We start from the raw sequence: 20,715 nt of genomic DNA, 5'->3' as shown, positions 1-20,715 counted from the left end.
GCGCCAATTAATATTTAGTGGCCTAATTAAACGTATTTTTTTTTAAATGGCTTCAACACATTTGAATCCTTGCGAAAGTCTTCTAGGTTATTCTTGCCTTTTCTATAGAACTTGGTTGGGTTGGTTTGTTTTGCGTTTCTGTAGTGTTATTTGGTCACATGTCAGAGTAAATCCGTTGATTTTCATGTTGCGCTATGAGTAATATTTCAAGGAGAACTACTGCTTCCTTAATTTTGCAGTCTGCTTGAGTAACATCAGTGGAGGTGTACTAGAGCTTTACAGGAAACCCCGTGGCGGTTTGTCAAACAGCACACACTCCCCGCATTCAGCGGCCGGCGCTGTAATATTAAACAAGCGTTTATCGTGTCTTTGCGGGGTCGTCTGCCATCAGAGGGAATCAGTTGGCTAGCAGAACAACAGCAGCAGCAGCAGCAGCGAAGGGTTCAGATTCAGAGCACGAAACCGAGATTTATTATTCTATTCAGTGCTTATCTGAAACAGAAGGTAAAGCAGCCGTTTTGTCAGCGCGGACAGCCGGCTTATCTGCGATAATGTGAACACGGAAGGCTTAAGTCAGATATAAACCGTGGACGTGAACTCAGGAGTCTGAGCAAACCGCAGCGGTGTTAGCTGTTAGCTAGCTTGTTCGGCGGAAACGGATTTGTCGTGGATTAGCTAAAATGGTTAACGGTACAGGGCAATGCGACTTACATCTTGAAGGAGTTGTTTATTCTAAACCAAAATAATCAACAAACGACGTAGACTGGGATAGCAGTGATTGTCGCATTCAGTCGTTTATCTAAATGATTTCAGCGTGTAGTCGTGTTTAACTGAAAGCGTTCCTCGGCTGGTTAACCAGTAGTTTCCTTTAAGAATTAGTTGCAGAAGAGGATTAGTTTTAATAACAGTGGGGGTGTCTCAGCCTTTTTGTGTCCACCAGTAATTAAATTCTCTTGTTAACGATGATTTATAAGTTTCTATAGGGTTCCCGTAGGGATAGAGATGTTTGTGTAAGAGGTTATGTAACGATAAGACATGTGCTTATGTTGTTATTTTTGTTGCTACCCAGAAAAGTGTGTGTGTGTGTGGGGGTGGGGGTGGTGGTGGTTGTTGTTGAGGGGCAGATGAATTTGATAGGCGAGTAGATCAGTCAGTAGTTAACAGCTGCTGTGTCCTAGGCCGTGACCGTCCACTTCAGGATTACAGTGTGAAGATAGGCTTTCTACAAACGTACCAGCTTCTATCAAATTATTGTTTAAAATAGATCACAATATAGTCAGCTGTTTATTTAACTGAGTGAGAGGCAAACTAGATAACATGAAGATATTCCAAGAGTTTGATCACTGAATAAAACCTGGAGCTGCCTGTTCAGTGTCCTGTCCCATACAATAATGCTCTTCCCTTGTCTCCACCAGGTAACTGGTCTTATATGGAATGACAACCTCACAGAGATATATTGAATCCAAACCAGCGGGTAAGTTGACACACAGCTGTCACTGCGCATAAGTCCTGCGTCACTTCCAGGTGTGTTGATGTACTGCTCTGCTGTCATTGTTTCTTTTCACAAATGTACACTAGCCCGGTTTGCTGACATGGAGTGGCAGACGCCAGCTGTGTCAGAGAAGTTCCAAAGCCGTTTTGGCCGCCGGCCTGGAACATCAGACAGTGGGGACACTGGTCTTGGCACATCAGCATCTGACAGCGCAGAAGGTGATGACTTTTGCTTGTTCTTCCTCTGCCTGTAGCGCCTGTTGTGTAACATTGTTTTGAAGACTGCCTCGCAGCGGTAGATCTTCAGTTTGCCGAACACATCCACAAAACATGTTTATTTTTTATGCTTGTGCACTGTTAAACCACTGTTCTTTAAAATTTGGCTTGAAGCTGACTAGAAAGTTGAGAGCATTCATGCGATATTTAATTTAGCCTCAACATTTTTTTGTGAGCTGAAGCTGGAACAGCTTTATGTCCATGGTGTTGTTTTTAGGGCTGTTTCATAGAGTGATAAAATGTTTGTGATCCACTGTTGATGCGTGGGACAATTACAGAGATGCATGAACATCCCAGCCAAAACTGACCCAAGGTACTACTTGGACTGCTTCACTGTTAAGGCTAATTGAGAGGAGAAAATGTTTGAATATCAGGATTGGACCTGCCTGTGGTGGGAATGTCACTGCTTTTACATTGTTATGCTTTAAATAGGAATATCCAGATGGTTAGATAGCTCATGTGTGCATGCACTAGTGGAAAAAATAATGGACTGAAATGCTCTGTTTAATGAATGACCAGCTGGGATGGGTGGTCCCTGTTTCCAAAGGAAACATTGCAAAATAATAGACTGCAGAGTAGCAGCACTGTAGGCCTGGAGCTGGTATTTATGGTTGGATTGCCAGGCAATTGTCTAGGACTTTGGAAAAATATTAGTGAAGAGATGCTGTCCCAGCACACTTAAGTAAACTGATGTGTGTTTTGATGCTTTCTTTGTAACTATGGTGAATTAAACAATCTCTGCTCCTCACTTTCTATCAGTTAACCTTAAACCTTAACAGTTATTAATGTTAGTAGATGCATATTTTCTCTGTCTTTCAAAGAACTGAAAGCACATGCTGTTGATGTGCCCAGTGTTATCTTACATCTCCTGAATACATTGATCACTGAATTCACTGCTGGTAAGACAATATTCCTAGAAGGGTCACAGTTGTAGTCAAGTGAATGGTTGCCAAGCTTGGCATCAGATACGCTAATTGTTAGTTTTGCATGATTTTGGCCAACCCTCCACCTGTGCATCTATTGAGCTGTGTTCTTTGAACAGATTTCCTTTATAGCAATAGTCTTAAGCTACTACACAGCCAAACAAGCAGCACCCACTGTAAGAAAGTCTTGGGTACAATCTTTGGTAGGGCCCCCTGTGTGTTGAGTACTTTTCTGGATTTTCCTCTGGGAGTTTTAGTTTCCTGCCTTGGCTCATAACTCTCTTGAAAATGAGATTCTAAATCTCAAGGTGTCAATGTTTTTCTTTTTTGTTGTTGAATAAAGATTAAATTAAAATGAAAAAGAGAGAACTTCAGACATTGTCGGGAGAATCTGGTCATAACATTTGTCTGAAGTTGTCTTTTCTATTTCAGCCGAGAGTTACCTGCTCTGTTCCCATAGACTTTGTACTAAGGAATTGACAGTTTTAAAAAAAAAAAATTTTGGGTAATGTCTATAAAAGTTCCAGGCTGCAGTGCATGTGTGAAATCAGCTTTAATATATGGATTAATGCAACTATTAGTTTTTTTTTTTTTTTTCCCCACCCACCCACCTAGACTGATGGCAGCACCTATAAACATACAGTGGGGGAAATAATTAGTTGAGCTCCTGCTGGGAATATCAACCAAAAATCCAGAAAAAAAAATGCATTATATTAAAGTAATAAATTTGATTTGCATGTCATTGAGTGAAATAAGTATTTGATCCCCAAGTAAAACATGACTTAGTACTTGGTGGAAAAACTCTTGCTGGCAAGCACAGGAGTAAGATGTTTGTTGTAGTTGGTCACCTCAGGAGGGATTTTGGTCCACTCCTCTTTACAGAAACTCTAAATCTTTTAGGCAGCTCGAAGCTTCACCACACATTTTGTATAGGATTGAGGTCTGGAGACTGGCTAGGCCACTCCATGATCTTAATGTGCTTCTTCTTTAGCCACTCTTGGTTACCTTGGTGGTATGTTTTGTGTCATTGTCATGGTGAAAGACCCATCTATTGGCCCCACAGTGCGGTGAAGTCATCCTGTACCCATAGCAAAAAAAAACCCAGCCCCAAACCATGTTTCCACCTTTCGTGCTTGACTGTAGGGATGGTGTTCTTTGGGTCATACTCAGTGTTTCTCTTCCTCCAAACACAGCAGGTCGAGTTGATGCTAAAGAGCTCGATTTTTGGTTTCATCTATCACAGCACTTTCTCCTAAGCCTTCTCTGAATCATTTAGATCTTCACTGGCAAACTTAAGACGGGCCTGTACCTGTGCCTTCTTGAATCTTCCCAAATGCAAGATTGGTTATGAATCAATGAGGCAGTAGATAAAGAATCAGATCAATAGGCAAAATGTATAATGGCATTAACAATATCTTATCAGCATTCGTCACTACAAGCCATCATAGTGACTTTGTAGATACATTGTGGAGTGGGAAATAAATCAGGTTTGGTATACTAACAAACAAGTTAGTATTAGTCTGTTGCTTTGGGCAGGAATGTTGATCTCACAGAGTAGTTCAGACATGTTATAGCCAGTCATGATTCAGTGGAGCCTGGAGGCTTCTTTTATATCTGATGTGTTATGTTTAAAAGAAAAATCTGTTCTTGCCGTCTTTTTTTTGGCATGTTTGCTGATTATTTTTGTCTGCGGTGATTATTCAGGGTGTCTTAACTTAATGAAGCTCTGGTTTAAACTGGTCAGGGATAGAAGTATCCCATTCAGTATTTGACTTTGGATGTACACGTGTGATGTGCAGTACAGTGGGAGGAGGCAAGGTGCTTAAATAAGCGGCACCCACAGATCACACTGTAACTTGAGAGGTGGGATATAAATACCCCTAACCTTTCCTGTGTGTGCCCGTTTGTATGCGTTCACTCAGGGCTCGGTACAGGGTGGCTCTTCTGTTGGAGGACAATACGGGTTCAGGCCCACTCGCTGCGCCTCTGTCAGTCTTTGCTTCACAGGTTTTCGTTGCTCTCAGGAAATGCAGAAGACTGTCGTCTGTTTTGATTCAAAGCATTCTGCTGCTCTACTCGCTTCCGCTCAGCGTTAGAAAAAAATGCCACAGCCTCTAACATGTTTGCTGTGTTCGAGTGACTGCCCGATTTTCATACTTCAACACTTCTCTGAGGTTTGTAGTGCTGTTAAAAGCAGTTATGTAACATGAACTTGTGTTGAGGATTGTGGAGATGGCTGCTGTTAGGTTTCCCTGCGTTCCTGAAGACATTTATCATCTCTGAAGCTTCCGGATTAACATTTTTGTGTATGCTTACTTAGTAAAAGGGACTCTGTGTTTACTGAAGCATAATCAAGGGGTAGTGCACCGTGTATGTTGTCAAAATTTTGTTAATTATAGGGGGAGATCTTTTTGCTTGCCCTATTATAGTAACATAATTTAACGGTGGGTTATAATTGTACATATTTCAGGCAGGTATCACCAGCTTTATTAACACAGAGAACACCTCGTGTGTGTTCGTCATGTAACATAGGGCTCTAATTCGGTGCAGTGCTTTAAGTCTATTATAAGCCTATTCCCTGAGTTGAGTCAGTCAGAGCCATTTAATTCTTTCAGCGGTGACACCTCATCATCGAAGTAGGCCACCAGTAAACCCTGCTGCATCTACTTTACACTGCTGACTGAAAATAGAGAAACTAGCCTGCGGTAGCGCTCCAGATATTCTGCACTGACTTAACAGGGAACATTTGTAGATTGAGAGGTAATGCTGTTTCTAATGATTGCCTTAATTTTTTTTGTTTCAAAGATTTCTGCAGTTCCAGCAGCAGCCCATCTTTCCAGCCCATCCGCAGTCAGATCCCCATACCCACTGCACATGTCATGCCATCCACGGCCGGAGCCCCGGCCTCAAAGCCCCAGTCATGTGTCCAGGAGGACTCCCTGTCCTCAGCTGAAGGTCACAGATCTTCCTCTGGCTCCAGAACCCCAAGCGGCACCACATCGAAGTCTTCCTCTCTCTCCAAATCAGCATCTTCGCCCAACTTGGATGCTGAGGTTGGCGTGGGAGGAGATGCCGTCGGGGCAAAGCCAGACTGCCTGAGTCGCTACCGTAGTCTTGTCAATGGGCTGGACCACTCGCTTTTCCCCACAGACCACACACGGTTGGATGAGGGCCACAGGTTTGATACTCCTGCTGTGGAACCTACGTTGAATCAGTCAGCCCTGCTGGGTGGGTTATGCCCTGACGTCAGACTCCGATTACAGACGACCGGGATTAGAGACACTCCAGACTATGTGTCTGAGTCCTACAGAGGAAGTTTGGAGCACAGCTATAAAGTTCTGCCTGAGGCTAGGCCTGGCGTTCCTGGTCCTGCAGAAGCCTCTAATCAAAGGGGCGGACAGCCTGGTGTGGCCGGATCTGCTGGAGTTTATACAAGTCCTCTTAGCCTTCAGACACAGGCTCTGCTGAGGGAGCATGCAGGCTCCAAAGGTTATGAGCCACTGCGGCAGGACAGATGCAGTGAACTTCCAAGCTGGCAGCAACAACAGCAGCATAAACATCTGGAAAGCTTACGCTTGCAAATGGAACAAATGCAGGTATTTATTTTAATAGAAAACACCTACTGCTGCAAGATTGGTAGTTTAAGAAATGCAGACCAGTTTAGATTTTTGTGGTTCATATCCTAGAGGCTAGCCTGTGGTGTCACACAATGCATTTTTCTAGGTGGCAAAGCAAAAAAGGTGGTTTTGAATGGGTTCAAATGTATATGAGGAAATGTAAACCCTCTTGGAGTAGAAATGTGGAGTAGTTGTTTGTAAATATTAAATCCTAGCAAAAAATGCCGCTTGTATACATACTATATAGACTCCATTTCTGAGTTAATTACAGATTAAAAGTGGTCTAATCCTCTATTTTAAAGCAGGATTTGCAAAATTAAAATCACAACTACTTCAAAATATTTTGTGCTCTCTGTAGATAAATGTAATTAATTGCCAAATTCACGTTTTTGAACACCGGCTTTCCTTTTGTCTGCATTTGTTCGAAGGCAGATGCTGACTGAGTGCCCTGTTGAGTGTGACTGTTAGCACTTCCACCTAATTTTTGCTTACAACTTCACACTTGAACACACGGATGCAGTTTTTTTGTTCAAAACTAACACTGAAGAGGGGAAAAAAACTGAACCTGATTGGATTGAGAGGTATTTTTACTGTATAAACAAAGCTGTGATGAGCTGCATTTACTGCATTTCTAGTGCAGGATTATTTTATTTATTTAAATGGTTAGATATAATTTTTTTGGTGCCATTTATGTATTTATTTATTTGTTTTCCTCAAAGCATATTAACAAATGACCGTATGTATGATGACAGTTTGCTGTAACAGGCCCAGTGTTTATTTTTGTTGGCAAGATATGCTGTGCCAGTTTATTGTGCCTGTCACTGTCAGATGGCTAACTGTGTGCAGATGTAAACCTGATGTCTTGTCAGTATAAACATGGTGAACAAATTAGTGATCAAAGTTTCAGTTTCTCTGCTGTCTGTGCTTAAAGTGGGAGCTCTTCACTAGAGCCAGTGCAGGCAGACTGTGTGTAAATTGTGTAGAAGAGATTCTTTTTTTTTAATATATCCATAATAATGATGTCTGAGCATGTCATTAATCATACTTGCTCAGTAGTTTTGGACACGCAGCTCTAAAAATGTAAGTGATTCACGTTAAAATGTGGGCACCAAAGCAAAAATTAAATAGGCCCTAGAGCTTAATTATTAAACACAGGGACATTGATAAGCTCCAAAGATACCGGTTTTACTGTTGGCACTGAGCAAATTTAAAAAAAACAAACAAAAAAAAAACAAAATAAGGATGTTATTTACTGTTGCTTTATAAATTATATATTGACCGCTTTATCTTTCTAACTTTCTAATTTGAAGTTAAGATTAGGACATTCGTCTGTGATGTGCTTTCCCTGTTTGTTTTTTTTTTCTGCTTTGTTTTTATTACCGTATTTTTATAATCAGAACAAACTGCTACAAACAAAACATCCATATACATATAACCATAGTCGGCAGTTGGGAGCAGCAGTCCAAGCAAAAGTCCATGTTCCTTTTTTTCATTTATTTAATCAAGATTGTCCTGGGTTCTTTGTCGCTGTTCTGTATAGTGTCCATTTTGACCATTTCTTTTGGTGTTGGTCTTCTTGTAGCTTTAAGCGGTGTGTTATCTTTTCCATAAGTTGAATTTCTTCTACCGTCTGTATCCATTGGTCCGTGGTAGGGGGGTCTTTTTTCCCCCATTTCCTTGTAATTGCCTTTTTACCAGCTATTAGTAGTATTTTAACCAAATATCTGTCCCTTTTTTGTATACTTTCTTCAGGAAAATTACACAGGTATAGTGTGGTGCAGAATTTTGTAACCAAGTATTTTCAGGAGCGAATTACTTAACATCTTCCAAAATTGTGTTATTTTATCACATTTCCAAAAGATGTGTACCAGATGTGCCTCTAATTTTCCACAGTCTTGCCAGCAGGGTACATTTTTGTTTAACTGTTTACTTTTGACCTTGGGTGAGATAAAAAGTATTAAATTTTTCCAGGAGCTTTCCCTGTTTTAATAGCATGTGGGTGAAGGCCAAGGGCAGCTGCAGCAGTGCAGCACATACAGACTGAGACCCTGCTTTTAGTGTCAAAGCCAGCAAGAACTAAATAATGAAGTACGGTTCCTGAAGCCGTAATTACAAATCTTTTGCATATAAAGGCAGAAACTCGAGCAGTCTGTCAGAAAACATGCAGACAAAGAGAGAGGCCAGGAAATGCCCCGCACATGCCAGCAGCTGGGAGCCATACCGAGTTAACCAAACTATATAAATATAGGTTAATGATTACAAGTAACCGTCAATCAGTTGCTGTGGGTGCACCCATACCATGAAGTGTCATCATTGTCATCTTAGTAATGACTCATGTTAATTTGTTTCTTATAGAACACCAAATGGAATCAGTATCAGGACAGTTAAAGCAGCAATCAATAAGTGGTGTTGGTAAGACTTAGTGCTGTTTAAAAAAAAAAAAAAAAAAACCTTTAGTAAGCAGTTCATTAAAAGTAAATGTTTGCATGTTGCACAACTTTCAGTGCGCTTAAGGCAGTTGTTTTTATTTGATGTTAGTGGAACACCAAGAACTAATCCGAATGTAAAACAGTCAACTCACTGCTAATATCCAGTGCTGGGAATGACATTTAAAAAGAAAAAAGAGAGAAAAAAATTGGTGTTAATAGTTTAAGTCTCTAAATAGTTTATACTACATTGAAACTGATCATCTCTCATTGCCAAAAAGTATCTGTTACTTTAGGGAAGCATAAGAATAATTGGATATGTCAGGGTAAACAAGGCTAGAAGTAATTCATGAGGTGTTTGCAGTGCTTGATGCTTTAAAGCTGAATCGTGTGTGCTGTAATGCACCAGGATAAAGTGGTAAAATGTCTCTCATCACCTTTGCATATTTTCTTTATATAATGCTATCAGTGACACTGGCAATTAACATGTTTCCCCTATTGTTACAGCTAATGAGTGGGGGAATGGGTCAGTACCCACCTCTGTACTCAGCACCAGTTCACTCAGAGTCAGGCAAGTGGGACGCTCTGGTCAAAGCCAGCGAGAGCCTGCTAAAGGAGAAGGAGCTTATCATTGAGAGGTAAGTGTTTGTAAGTGTGTGAAATTAGCAAAACAGCGCTGTGAATGTGTTGTTGATGGTTGGACCTGGATGCGATTGCAGACAAAAGCAGCATATGGCCCAGCTGGAGCAGCGTCTGAGGGAAAGCGAGCTTCAGGTCCACGGAGCCCTCCTGGGCAGAGGACCTTCTTACGGGGACATGTGTATGCTGCGACTCCAAGTTAGTAAAAACATGCTCGAGCTCCAGCAAGCAACACTTAGAGCCCTATTATACTGTTGTCATATCTTCTTGACTAACACCCTTAACAACCTCAGCTGAGACTTTGGTATTGCATTGCAGGAGGCTCAGAGGGAGAATGCATTCCTGAGGGCACAGTTTGCAGAGCGCACCGACTCCGTTGTCCTGGAGAAAGCAGAGGCAGAGCGCAGACTGGGTGCAGTTGAAGCTGAGACGCGGCGACTAACTGAGAGTCTGAAGGAAGCTTGTGAGAGACATACAGAGGAGATGAAGAAACAGGAAGAGAGGGTTTGTGCATACCCTGCACCTCCTCATAAGACTGTCATGTGCACAAGAACCACAATATAAAGACACTGAAAACTTTAAATACTTATGACAGCCACTGGTTCTTTTTTTTTTTTTTTAAACCCTGAGAAATATTTTGCCCCAAATTTGATATTAACTAACAGCAGAACAAAACACTTGACTTCCTTGAGCCCAGAAGTCCGTGCAGGAAATTGTCTTCCTCCACACAAGAAACAATATGCTGTAGATAAAAATCAGTTGGGCTTAAGGACTGGAAGCTTCAGCAAGTGCATTTCCTCTTTTCATTAAACAGACTTCTCTGAAACCAAAATGTGATGATGGATTTGTCAGACGGGTTCTTTTTCCTCATTTGTCAGCTGATAACAAAGGGCTGTAATCAGCAATGGGCATAACATTTGGAGAATAATATCCCATTAACATTAATGTCTATGTTTGCAGATCCGCAGTCGAGACAAGCACATCAGCAACCTGAAGAAAAAGTGTCAGAAGGAGTCGGAGCTGAAGAGGGAGAACCAGCAGCGTATTGAGACTCTTGAGCGTTATCTAGCTGACCTGCCAACGTTGGAGGACTACCAGAACCAGAACAAACAGGTAAAGGTCCACTCCTTTTTACTGAGCCTGTGCTCAGTTACTCAGGTGCAGGTGTGTGAATCATTAAACTGGGTCGTGTTTCTTTTCTTTTTTGCATAAGCTCTTGGAGGCTGAACATCATGTAGCCCAGCTAGAAGAAAAAGTAAGAGAACTAGAGGCCTGTCTGGAGATGACAAACTCACAACTAAAGGAGAAAGACGCATACCTGGAGGAGCAGAAACGCAGGGAGAGGGACCTGCTGACCACCATTACTGAGTATGTGCACAGCGTGCCCTCCTCTCTGTAGGCATGTTAATTCTCATCACTCTGTGTACAAGGAAAACATAACTGTGCATAATGAGTGTTCTGCGTTTTTATTTTTGTCTTCATTAGTATGCAGCAGCGGGTGCAGCAGGGCCTGGAGGATGGAGCCAGACTCCCGTCTTTGGATTTTGAGAAGCTTAGAGGAGAGAACAACAGTTTGAGAGAGGAGCAGCAGCGACTCAAAAAGGTCTGCGTGGTGTGGTCACATACCTTACATATACAAAGAAGTTTCATCTTTTCAGACTGGCAGCACTCCTCAAAGACAGGATTCAAAGTGTAAATCTCACTGGATAAACTAGAATAGCTGAGTACTATTTGTATATAAATTTATTAATAATTTCTATCCCAAAGTGAAGATGCATGAAGTGCATGCTGCTGAAGTTCATGTTCACAGTTAGACTTACAGAGAAGTGTGTGTTTCTCTGGGACGTGTCGGTGTTATGTGGTGTTTACCATGTTTGCTGTGCTCATGTGAGCAAGTTAGATTAATAACATGCAAAATATCCAGTGCAGGCTGGTCAGTAATGCCTCATTGTGCTTAAGTCAGTGTTTTAATGCTAATTTCTTTTGTTTGCAGGTTATTGAGAAGCAACACAGAATGATGGAACAGCTTGGCTCACAGATCCAGGTGTTTGTCTCTTCACAGTGAATCTAAATCACTGTGTGGTTGCTGTTCTTGTAGTCTGCAACATTTACAAATCTTTTTTTTTTTTTATGCAGGCTTTGGAGGAGCAGATATCTCAGGAAGAAAGCAGCTCTCAGGCTCTCAGAGAGGAAGTGCTGGCCAAAGAGCAGAATGTGTTAGAGCTTCACACAGCCATGAAGGAGGTGAGATATACTAATCCCCCCAAAAAAGTGTTCTGTTTCTCAGTTTGTTTTATTGAGGACTTGGACCTCTCAGTCCTCAATAAAGTCCCACAGCTCCTAACGCCAATGCTGATCACTGTGTTGTAGCTGTCGGCCCAGAACCAGGAACTAATGGAGCAGAATTTGACACTGCAGGAGCAGATGAGTGATCCAGAGCAAAAGAGCACTAACCAGGCCTCCTCTGTCCTTCAGCCAGCTGGGGCTAATCTCACAAAGAGACTGCATGTGGAGATTGCTTCCTGCCTCAGTGACCTGCGCTCACTGTGCAGCATCCTGACCCAACGAGCCCAGGGACAAGACCCCAACCTCTCCTTGCTGCTTGGTCTCACCTGTAAGCGCTTCTAATCTTTATCTTTTGTTATCGTAGTTTTGAAAGTGATAGTATGAGATGAACTGATTATGTGTCATTTTTTTCCCAGCACCCCCATCCATGGCAGAGCAGGACGAAGACTGGATGAATCCCGAGGTGCTGCAAAAGAAGCTGGTTGAAGCTCAGCAGCTCCGCCGCGATGTTGAGGAATTACGTAACGTAATACTGGACCGTTACGCTCAGGACATGGGAGAAAACTGCATAACTCAGTAACCTTGACACCCAGCTGCAATAGAGGAAACTTGCAGAAATCTCTTCATCTCTGAGGACTCCAGCAGGCTTTTCTTTCACGCCTTGATACTGAATGTCAGAGGCCTGGAGTTTAATTTCCTTAAAATGAGGACAGAGGAAAGCCCATATGGTTTTAGCTTCTACTTCTCGACTGACTGCATGTCGAGCCTCAAGCCTGCCTGTAGCTCAGAGCCCTCCCACCCCCCCCCCCCCCGGTGAGTTAATCTATTTCAGTCCAAGGGCTAACAGAAAATAACTTACCTCTAATACTTGATCCTTAAGCATTGTGTGTGTGTGTGTGTGTGTATGTATGTATGTATGTGTGTGTGTGCATTTTTATAAAATGACTACATGATGCTGTCAGTTACCAAACAGTCTTATACGTTTTCTTCCACTCTGGTGGATAACTTTCTGTAGAAGTCCCACAAATATAACTTATTTAAATCTTAATTTCTCTCTAAAGGGGAATTATCTGAGAAGTGGTTGACAATCAACTGAAAAATATTTTAGCCTTTTGCTTTTCTTCTTTTTTTTTTTTTTTTTTTAATAATTGACTTTGCAAGGAAATGTTACTAATGCGCCATTTAAAATGGTGAACACTGTAATACTGGACTCTGCTGAGAGGTATGAGACGTAACAACTGAAGGTTTTAATACCAAATCAGCTTCTCACACCAACAGGCCTACCGAATACCAAAGAAACTCTGGTCGAAGCAGTCGTGCAAGTCTGTGAATGTTTGCAAACACTCCTCACTGCTGCAGGCCTCCTTGTGAATGAATTACCAACTTGTGCCTTTCTGTCATGTTTGCAACTACAATGCTAATTCATCGTAGACCAACCACAAAGGGCTGATTCGCAGCTGACTCTTCCAGTTTAACCGTTCACTCAGTGTCAACCAGTAGGACAGTCAATACATTCCCTCTGACTCTGAATGTAGTAGAAAAAAAAATGTGTTGCAAAGCCCTGGTAGATGAATAAAACATGGAGAACGTCTGTGTAGGATTAGTGTAGATTTCATGTTGACGATGGCCGACTCGCATTCAGCAGAGTGGTGAACTGTTTGAGAAAATGTTTGACTGAGAAACAGTATTAATCTTCAGTATTATTTATTTTATTTTATTTTTTTTCGTTTGCATTGACAACTCAGTGTGAAAGCTTTCTGAGTCTTCCTAACGTGTTGCTGTAATAATGTGCTAATGCGTCTCAGCAAACATCCACAGCGTGTAAAGGTCCCATGAAGTGTCTGTTAGATTGTAATATTTGTCTGTGGTTTGATGTGAGACGAGATGGGATGTTTGTTCAAGTGTTTAAAGGTCATGTGATGATGACTGGAGAGGTTGGCTGGATCAACCCTCCCTCCCCCATAATCGCGGATCACACTGAAGTGAATGGAGTTTTGTATTTGTCCTGACAGTGGGAGAAGCCATTTGAAAGGAGAAAAAAAGAAATGACACTTTATGGGAAGAGAAAGGGATTGTAACATAAAAATATGCAACAATGACTTTATTATACTGAATTTCACCCAGGGACACACAAGCCATTTTTCATTTCATGGGACCTTTAAACTTGAGTAGCACAAGATTTCTCTTTGGAAAGTCAGGCTCCGCATGCCTTAACATCTCAAATGTTTTGCAAAAGGGGAAAAAAAATGTTTATATTTTCATACTTTTGTCCTTGTTTGTATTTGCATATTTTAGAAATAAAGTTTTTCAACACTTGGTTTTGTTTTAATTGGTCTCAGATTTCATTTGTTAAACTGTGGTCTTTTCATGATTTCTGTGCAGATTATTTTAAATCCATGAGTTTCAGTCTGATCAGTTTCTGTGTCATAAAAAAGCACCGCGACTTAATTTATTCAGTCCAGCTTGTGTCTTACTCCCACAACAGGCTGTGTCATGTTGCACACAAAATTATTCAAGTAAGTCTGGTCCATACTGACATCATCACACAAATCCTGCAGATTCGTCAGATGCACGTCTGTGATGTGAATGCCCAGAGGTGCTCTACTGGATTGAGATCTCGTCACTGTGGAGGAGAAACCAGTTTGAGATGATTTGAGCTTTGTAACATGGCAGCCATCAGAAGATGAGTGCATTGTGGTCATAAAGGGATGGATGTGGTCACTAACAATACTCATGTAGACTGTGGTGTTGAAAAGAAGCCCAGCTGTTATTCAGGGACCTAGAGTATGCCAAGAAGATGTCTCCCTCACCATTACACCACCCTGAACCCCATTTTCAGTTGGGACCCGACCATCTGAATATTGCAGCAGAAGTTGAGACTCATCATACCAGGCAATGTTTTTCCAAACATCTGTTGTCCAATTTTGATGAGTGTGAATTGTAGCCTCAGTTTCCTGTTCAGAGCTGACAGGAGCGGTGTCTAATCTGGTCTGCTGCTGTAGCCCATCTCCTTCACGGTTTGATGTGTGCTTTCAAAGATGCTGTTTTGCACATCTTGGTTGTAACGACTGGTTATTTGAGTTACTATTGCCTTCCTATCAACTTAAAGCAGTCTGGCCGTTTTTCTGACGCAGGTATCAACAAAGCATATGTATTGAGACATATGCTGTGATTGACAATAAGATACTTTGTTAATGAGGAATTGAACCGGTGTACCAAAAAAAATGGCTGGTGAATCTATATTTGTCTCCCCATTAAAAAGAGAACAGGTGTAAGAAATAGAATGAATACTGGTTTATTTTCACTTAGTTTCAGGGTCATGAGTTTGTGAATGAATATGAAGGCTCATTGTCTCACTGTGGGTCACTGGAACAGAACATTCATTAATAACATTAGTAACACCTGCACCTTTCCCACTCACTCTGCTCTGCTGTGAACCACAATGATGTTAAAAAAAAAAAAAAAAATATATATATATATATATATATATATATATATATATATATATATATATATATATATATATATATATATATATATATCTTTAACCTTGAACAGCTTTATTGACTTCAACCAGTGAAGGACTGTGTTTCCTCCGTCGCAGCAGCAGAGTGGTATTTGTTGCCAGTCCGCAAGATTGCAGCGTCTGGCCATCATCATCAAAGCTGCAGTGCGGGTATGCGCAGATGATGTCATAACTGGGCACACGACCCCCTCTGTAATACAGAGAGAGACAAACAGCAAGCTGGGTCACATGGTTTTAGAAACAGGGGTCAGGTCAGTGCATCAAGATGTGACCTCACCTGTGTCTGTCCAGATACTTCCGCAGGTCACCGACTGTTTCTGACAGGCACATTTTCACTGTGTAAGTGTGATCCCCGTCTTCTGACTTCACCTTGAGAGTGATGACATGACGGGCGGAGGGTGGCTGGTCGGCGCTGAAAGCCTGCGGTCTACCGGCAGCCAAAAAGCATGATGGTTAATGAAAAATGTGGATGAAAACTGGAACATTACATCACAAACATGGTCACAAGCTAATGCCGGCCACAGTGGCCTGCCCTATTTTTCAGATCAGTGCATACAGTAATCTGCACAATCTGGACAATCAGTGGCCAAATGAGGATTTAAGCAGGCCTTACACCAAGTGTGGTGTGCTTGAAGACATTCATTCCTTTAACCGTTTAAATCCTGTTTTTACTTGGCATTTTTCTATGTGGTATTCATGCAGATGCAACGTTTACCTTTGTGTCAAATGGATATAAACTGCGCATGTCTGCACAACATGAGCTTGTGATGTCTAACACCCTCTGGCAGTTTAGACCCCCCCCCCCCCCCCCCTCAAAAAAAAATCTGGATTGCAATTCATCCTATAAACATACATCATGAAAGATAACATTTGGCTTACCCCTCAGTAATCGCTTGCAGTGATGGTGTATCTATGAGGGTCACTGAGCTGGTGCTCTGCGCATCAGATGAGCCCTAATGGAAACAGACTGATTATCAGCACTGTCTTTTATATATTTGTAAAAACAGATAATTCCTGGTTCTCCACCTGCAGCGTTGCTCTCAGCGAGTTCCTGATGTCAATCACTCGGCCGGCCTTCACCAAAAACTTCGGCAGCTTGTTCAGGAACTGCTCCGTGGTCAGCTTCTTGCCTTTGAATCAGAAAGAAAGGTGAGAATGACAGTGAAGACTTTGAGGATATCCACAGATCGGGGTGATGTTTGCAGAACAGACCGGGTAAGTGAGAGCTGAGTGCGCTCGCTGACCCAGCTTTCTCCCCACAAAGGGTCTGTCCTTCACCAGGAAATGTTTCCCATGGGAGCCTGAATATGAATTCCTCATCTCGCCTGTCATGAACCTGCACAGAGAATTTCTGTGAAAATGCACATTTGTGCCCAGACAAAAAAAAAAAAAAGAAGAAACTGACATTCACCTCAAACGGTACGCCATCTGGAAATCTTTCTTGAAGCTCAGATGGAAAATAGCCATCCATCAGATCTTGCATGCACTGCTGCAGGGACCAAGAGAAGATGACTTTTAACCACCAAAAGATTCCAGTTTAGTATAGATTTAGAAGTTTTTTTAGTGTAGCTAACCTGGGTGCTGTGCTCCTGATATGAGCGGAAAGGACCATCAAACATGACAATGCCATTCCTGTAGAGCCTCAGTGGAATGGGATCCTTTGTTGCGAGCTGTGCTCCTGTTGCTGTCGTTTGCACGAAAGACTCTCCTTCCCCTGCGAAGATGTTCAGCTCTCTGATCCTCTGCAGCACAAGGTCAAAGTTCATGTCGAAGCCCCGGCCACCGGACATTTCTGCAGAAGACAAAAACACTCCCCCAGCTTTAAGATGCAAAAGAAACAAAAGGAATGCTGCTCTGCAGAACTGATGGATCTACCTTGCTGTGCAGGATCACCGGTCACCTTATCACCCACCCAGATCAATCCATAGTCATTCAGAAAGTTCTGCAACAACAAGAGCAGTTCAGTGAAACCTCCACGCTAATAAAATCACAATCTCATCCTTTATGAACTCACCTTACCTCCATCTCATGCACTTGATTTTGCAGTTGTTGGCACCTTCTTTCAAGATCATCTCTGCTCCTCGGGCCACATGTGCTTCCTAAATCCACACAATCGCAAAATCGCTTTGATCTATCCAACATATGTCAGTCTCAGCTGTGTGCATGCTGTAGGTAAATTACCTGATTTCTCCCAAATGCTCAGCTTCTCTAAATCTGAAATCTGTTTATCCTTGGGAGGAATAAAGAAACAATAAAGTGAGGTTTCAACATGTTTGAAAGATGGCTGGTAGTAGTCTTCTGCACAGGGTACATGCTCACCTTGTGCTCTATCTCTCGTGCCTGGCTCTTCACCATTTCCTCTAGGAGTGTCACTCGTTGCATCATGGCAGACATGAGCTCAAAGTTGCTCGGAGGAGACCCTGCACACCAGCAGTTAAGAATGAAAAAATGTACATATATATATATATATATATATATATATATATATACACACACATTAAAAAAATATATTTATTTTGTATGTTGTCAATAAAAGAAGATATACTTGGCACTGGAATACAAAACGGTGTGTTAATGTCCACCTTTCTTTAATGGAGCTCCGGAGTTTGAGGGGACAGCTTCGAAGGCCGGAGTTTGAGAGTGATCAGACGATTCATCAACCAATTCAGCTTGAATTTCTAAAATTAAAAAGTATGTGAAAGTCACAACAAAAGGTCTCGGAACAGTGATGACCAGTGGTTTAATATAAAGGACATTTACTCAGGAGCTGTATTTAAGTACAATTTTTAAGCAACTATCTCATTGGACACTTTACCTCCTCTGCCATCACTTTATCCATACAGTCCAGATACATCTTATTTATTACACTCACCCATATAATGCATACCGTGTATGCTGTGTACCTTACCGGCTACAAATGTATATAATGTTTTTTTGATATCTGTATATAGTGTTCTGATGTGTGTGTATATGTGTGTATATGTACATGTGTGTATTGACATTGATATATATATTTTATGTATATAGTGCTTATGTATATGTGTATAGTGTTTTTCTATTTTACTTTATTTTATTCTATTCTATTTTTAGTTCATTTGTTTTTTACTCATCCTTTACATTTTTCTCTGTACTGAGCTGCACTGTAATGCGCAAATTTTGCCATCGTGGGATCATTAAAGTTTTACCTTATCTTATCTTTTATATCTATTTTCCACTTTGATCTCTTTTTTTATTCTGCTACAACTAATTTATACTGTACAAATTAAGGTTTTACATACAAAACAGGGTTATAAATAATGCTTTGTTATTTTTCAGTGGATAAAAAACAAATCTGATGATCAGCTAAGTGATTTTTCTCACACACACCACACACACACACACACACACACACACACACACACACACACACACACACACACACACACACACAAAACCGCCCCCCCCCCAACCTTTTATTAGATATAGCTTATCAAATGTGAGGATTTGCTACGTTTTCCTTATCAATTCGAGGTGTTTAAAAAGTGTTTTGATAACTGCATACAAATTAGAGCCATTTTATAATCAGTCCCCCATTTTCCGAGCCTCAAAAGTTGGACAACTGAACGATGAGCAGTTTACAAGGTCAGATTAGACTTTGAGAAATTAAACTTCGGCAGAAAACATCTAAAATAGCCTGCACAGTTCTATAAAAGAAAGAAACTACAACAGTCTGAACTTCACACATCGATTGACTGATTTAAAATCCACAGTGCTGGTGAACAGAGGGCATAACGGTATGTCACTCATGGCTTTGTGCATCTGTGATGAGCAATTTTCTTCCATTTTTTTTTTTGACGTTTTCAAGCCAACAGTAATACAAATCTATAAATGCATCCATAATATGAATAAAAAGCTGCAGGCTGAAAACTCAACAATAATTAATAATCATTTTGAAAACAGCTCCGATAATAAAATGTTGACTAACAGTATGATGATATGCTGTAAGCTGTATAATGGCGACTGATTACTTAAGAGCGTTTTCCGTATTTATACTTTTTACTGGCCTGTGTGAGTGCATCGTTACCTTTTAGCAGATTCCTCCTGAAAGATACTTTTTGTTTGCTCCTGCAGGTCGAAGAAAATTTAGTGTGGCTATGTGATCAATATATTAATGCCCAATTTAAAAAATATACAGTCCAGCTTCCACCTGCGTGGAGTTAATAACCTACCATTGCTCATTGTGAAGGCCCTGCAGTGGAGTGCGTTTGGTTTTCTTTAGCATCGACAAAGGTGAGCTCATTTTAAAGCCAAAGCCTGAATATCCCACACTTTGTTGTTCTGTGGACAGGCCTGTTCAGAGTGTAGACTATAAAAGAGGTTCAGAGGGATTTCCGGTGTGTTCTCAGTTTGTTTGGAGTCGGTTGCCTATAGCAACAGTGAACCGTGTCTGGTGTAAGTGAAGTTCCGGTTTCATCCAGAGCAGGTCGCTCTTTCTGTCCTTCTCACGGTACCGCCTCTGAAATCATTACATTTACATTAAATGTAGATGTTTACATTATAAACATTATAAAACAAACCCAAATACAAATAAAATGATTTATTTACTTAAACTGATTTTTATAGTGCATTGAAAATACACGAAATTATAAGACTGTAGTTTCTCTAAATTAATTGATCATCATCATTATGAGGTGCAGACTGTTGGTTACAACAAAATAAAAGCATTGATAGCCTCACTTTGGGTAACTGTAGAGCAGCCCTCACTATTCTCTCTCTCGATTAACACAAACAATCAAACTATTTTGTTATGACCCACAGTAGTAATACGCTGCTTTCATATGAATACATCAGTAATAACAGCCTAATATAATGATATAGTTCTGCATAGAGTAGCTCACATTTACTTTTTCTATTTACATGCTTTTACTAGCAAAGGATCTGATGTCTTCCACCACTCCACACAAAGTTATTGTATGTGTATACATTTGGTATTTTATTTTGAAGCCTGCCCTGTATGGTATTTTCCTAATAGGCTTATGGTACTGTGCAAAAGTCTTGAGCAATTCTTCATTACTTATTGTCAGCATAATGGGAAATAGCTGCAGTGATTTATTGAAACACATGCAGACATGGGAATACAGTATATAAAGCAAAAACAGAGTTCGTACAATTCTGAGGAGCTTGAAATTCAGCATTCGGTTTGAACACAGCCCTGAACTCTCTGAGGCAGCTTTTTGTCATTTCTTTAAGTAGTCTTTAGGAATTCTTGAAGGACATTCAAAGCTCACTCCATCAGACCTGTTGGCACTGATTTTCGGTCCAGTTCTTGTGTAATGTGGCATGCTTCAGGCTTTTCTCCCTGTTTCCCTTCTTTAATAATAGCTTCTTGACAGGCACCCTTCCACTGAGTCATTTCTGATGAGGTTCCAATGAACAGTAGATGGATCAACTGAAAGGCCAGAGCATCTCTCTGTGTCAGGTCTTTTCTGGATTTTTTTTCTATTTCTTAAGAACATGACTTTCAGATGCTGTTCATATACTGTAGATTGTTT

At 41.0% G+C, this 20,715-nt stretch overlaps 2 protein-coding genes across 4 annotated transcripts; one reads left to right on the top strand and one right to left on the bottom strand.

Moving 5' to 3' along the window:
• The first annotated feature begins 376 nt into the window (after positions 1-376).
• On the top strand, positions 377-13,987 carry cep85 (centrosomal protein 85). Of its 3 annotated transcripts, none has more exons than XM_030749639.1 (14): positions 377-504; positions 1,416-1,474; positions 1,579-1,710; positions 5,496-6,286; positions 9,241-9,371; positions 9,453-9,570; positions 9,691-9,876; positions 10,333-10,485; positions 10,586-10,740; positions 10,858-10,975; positions 11,366-11,416; positions 11,509-11,616; positions 11,848-11,986; positions 12,075-13,987. In XM_030749639.1, the coding sequence occupies exons 2-14, from the start codon at positions 1,435-1,437 to the stop codon at positions 12,236-12,238; spliced, it is 2,286 nt and encodes a 761-aa protein (XP_030605499.1). In that variant the 5' UTR covers positions 377-504; positions 1,416-1,434; the 3' UTR covers positions 12,239-13,987. The 3 variants fall into 3 exon arrangements, with proteins under 3 accessions (XP_030605499.1, XP_030605497.1, XP_030605498.1); XM_030749637.1 differs by having other exon boundaries at positions 11,743-11,986; XM_030749638.1 differs by lacking the exon at positions 377-504 and having other exon boundaries at positions 708-1,474; positions 11,743-11,986.
• Positions 13,988-14,111: 124 nt separating this feature from the next.
• ubxn11 (UBX domain protein 11) lies at positions 14,112-19,585 on the bottom strand. The gene is made up of 15 exons (XM_030749241.1): positions 19,393-19,585; positions 19,248-19,288; positions 17,767-17,862; positions 17,504-17,604; positions 17,366-17,414; positions 17,204-17,283; positions 17,060-17,126; positions 16,759-16,976; positions 16,596-16,673; positions 16,397-16,520; positions 16,211-16,314; positions 16,064-16,137; positions 15,462-15,611; positions 15,208-15,374; positions 14,112-14,281 (listed from the first exon to the last, which is right to left on the bottom strand). The coding sequence occupies exons 1-15, from the start codon at positions 19,461-19,463 to the stop codon at positions 14,112-14,114; spliced, it is 1,590 nt and encodes a 529-aa protein (XP_030605101.1). The 5' UTR covers positions 19,464-19,585.
• Positions 19,586-20,715: the final 1,130 nt, after the last annotated feature.

The sequence above is a fragment of the Archocentrus centrarchus genome, chromosome 16 (genome assembly GCF_007364275.1).
Source record: "Archocentrus centrarchus isolate MPI-CPG fArcCen1 chromosome 16, fArcCen1, whole genome shotgun sequence".
Taxonomy (NCBI): Eukaryota; Metazoa; Chordata; class Actinopteri; order Cichliformes; family Cichlidae; genus Archocentrus; species Archocentrus centrarchus.
The sequence above is the reverse complement of the archived record's forward strand: the minus strand, read 5'-3'. Positions and strand labels throughout refer to the sequence as shown.

Coding starts and splice junctions, on each gene's coding strand:
- cep85 (XM_030749637.1), top strand. CDS start 1,435: ATGACAACCTCACAGAGATATATTGAATCCAAACCAGCGG. Junction 6,287..9,240: donor TGCAAATGGAACAAATGCAG/GTATTTATTTTA, acceptor CTATTGTTACAG/CTAATGAGTGGGGGAATGGG. Junction 9,372..9,452: donor AAGGAGCTTATCATTGAGAG/GTAAGTGTTTGT, acceptor ATGCGATTGCAG/ACAAAAGCAGCATATGGCCC.
- ubxn11 (XM_030749241.1), bottom strand. CDS start 19,463: ATGAGCTCACCTTTGTCGATGCTAAAGAAAACCAAACGCACTCCACTG. Junction 19,289..19,392: donor GGCCTTCACAATGAGCAATG/GTAGGTTATTAA, acceptor TTCGACCTGCAG/GAGCAAACAAAAAGTATCTT. Junction 17,863..19,247: donor CAGGAGGAATCTGCTAAAAG/GTAACGATGCAC, acceptor TTTTAATTTTAG/AAATTCAAGCTGAATTGGTT.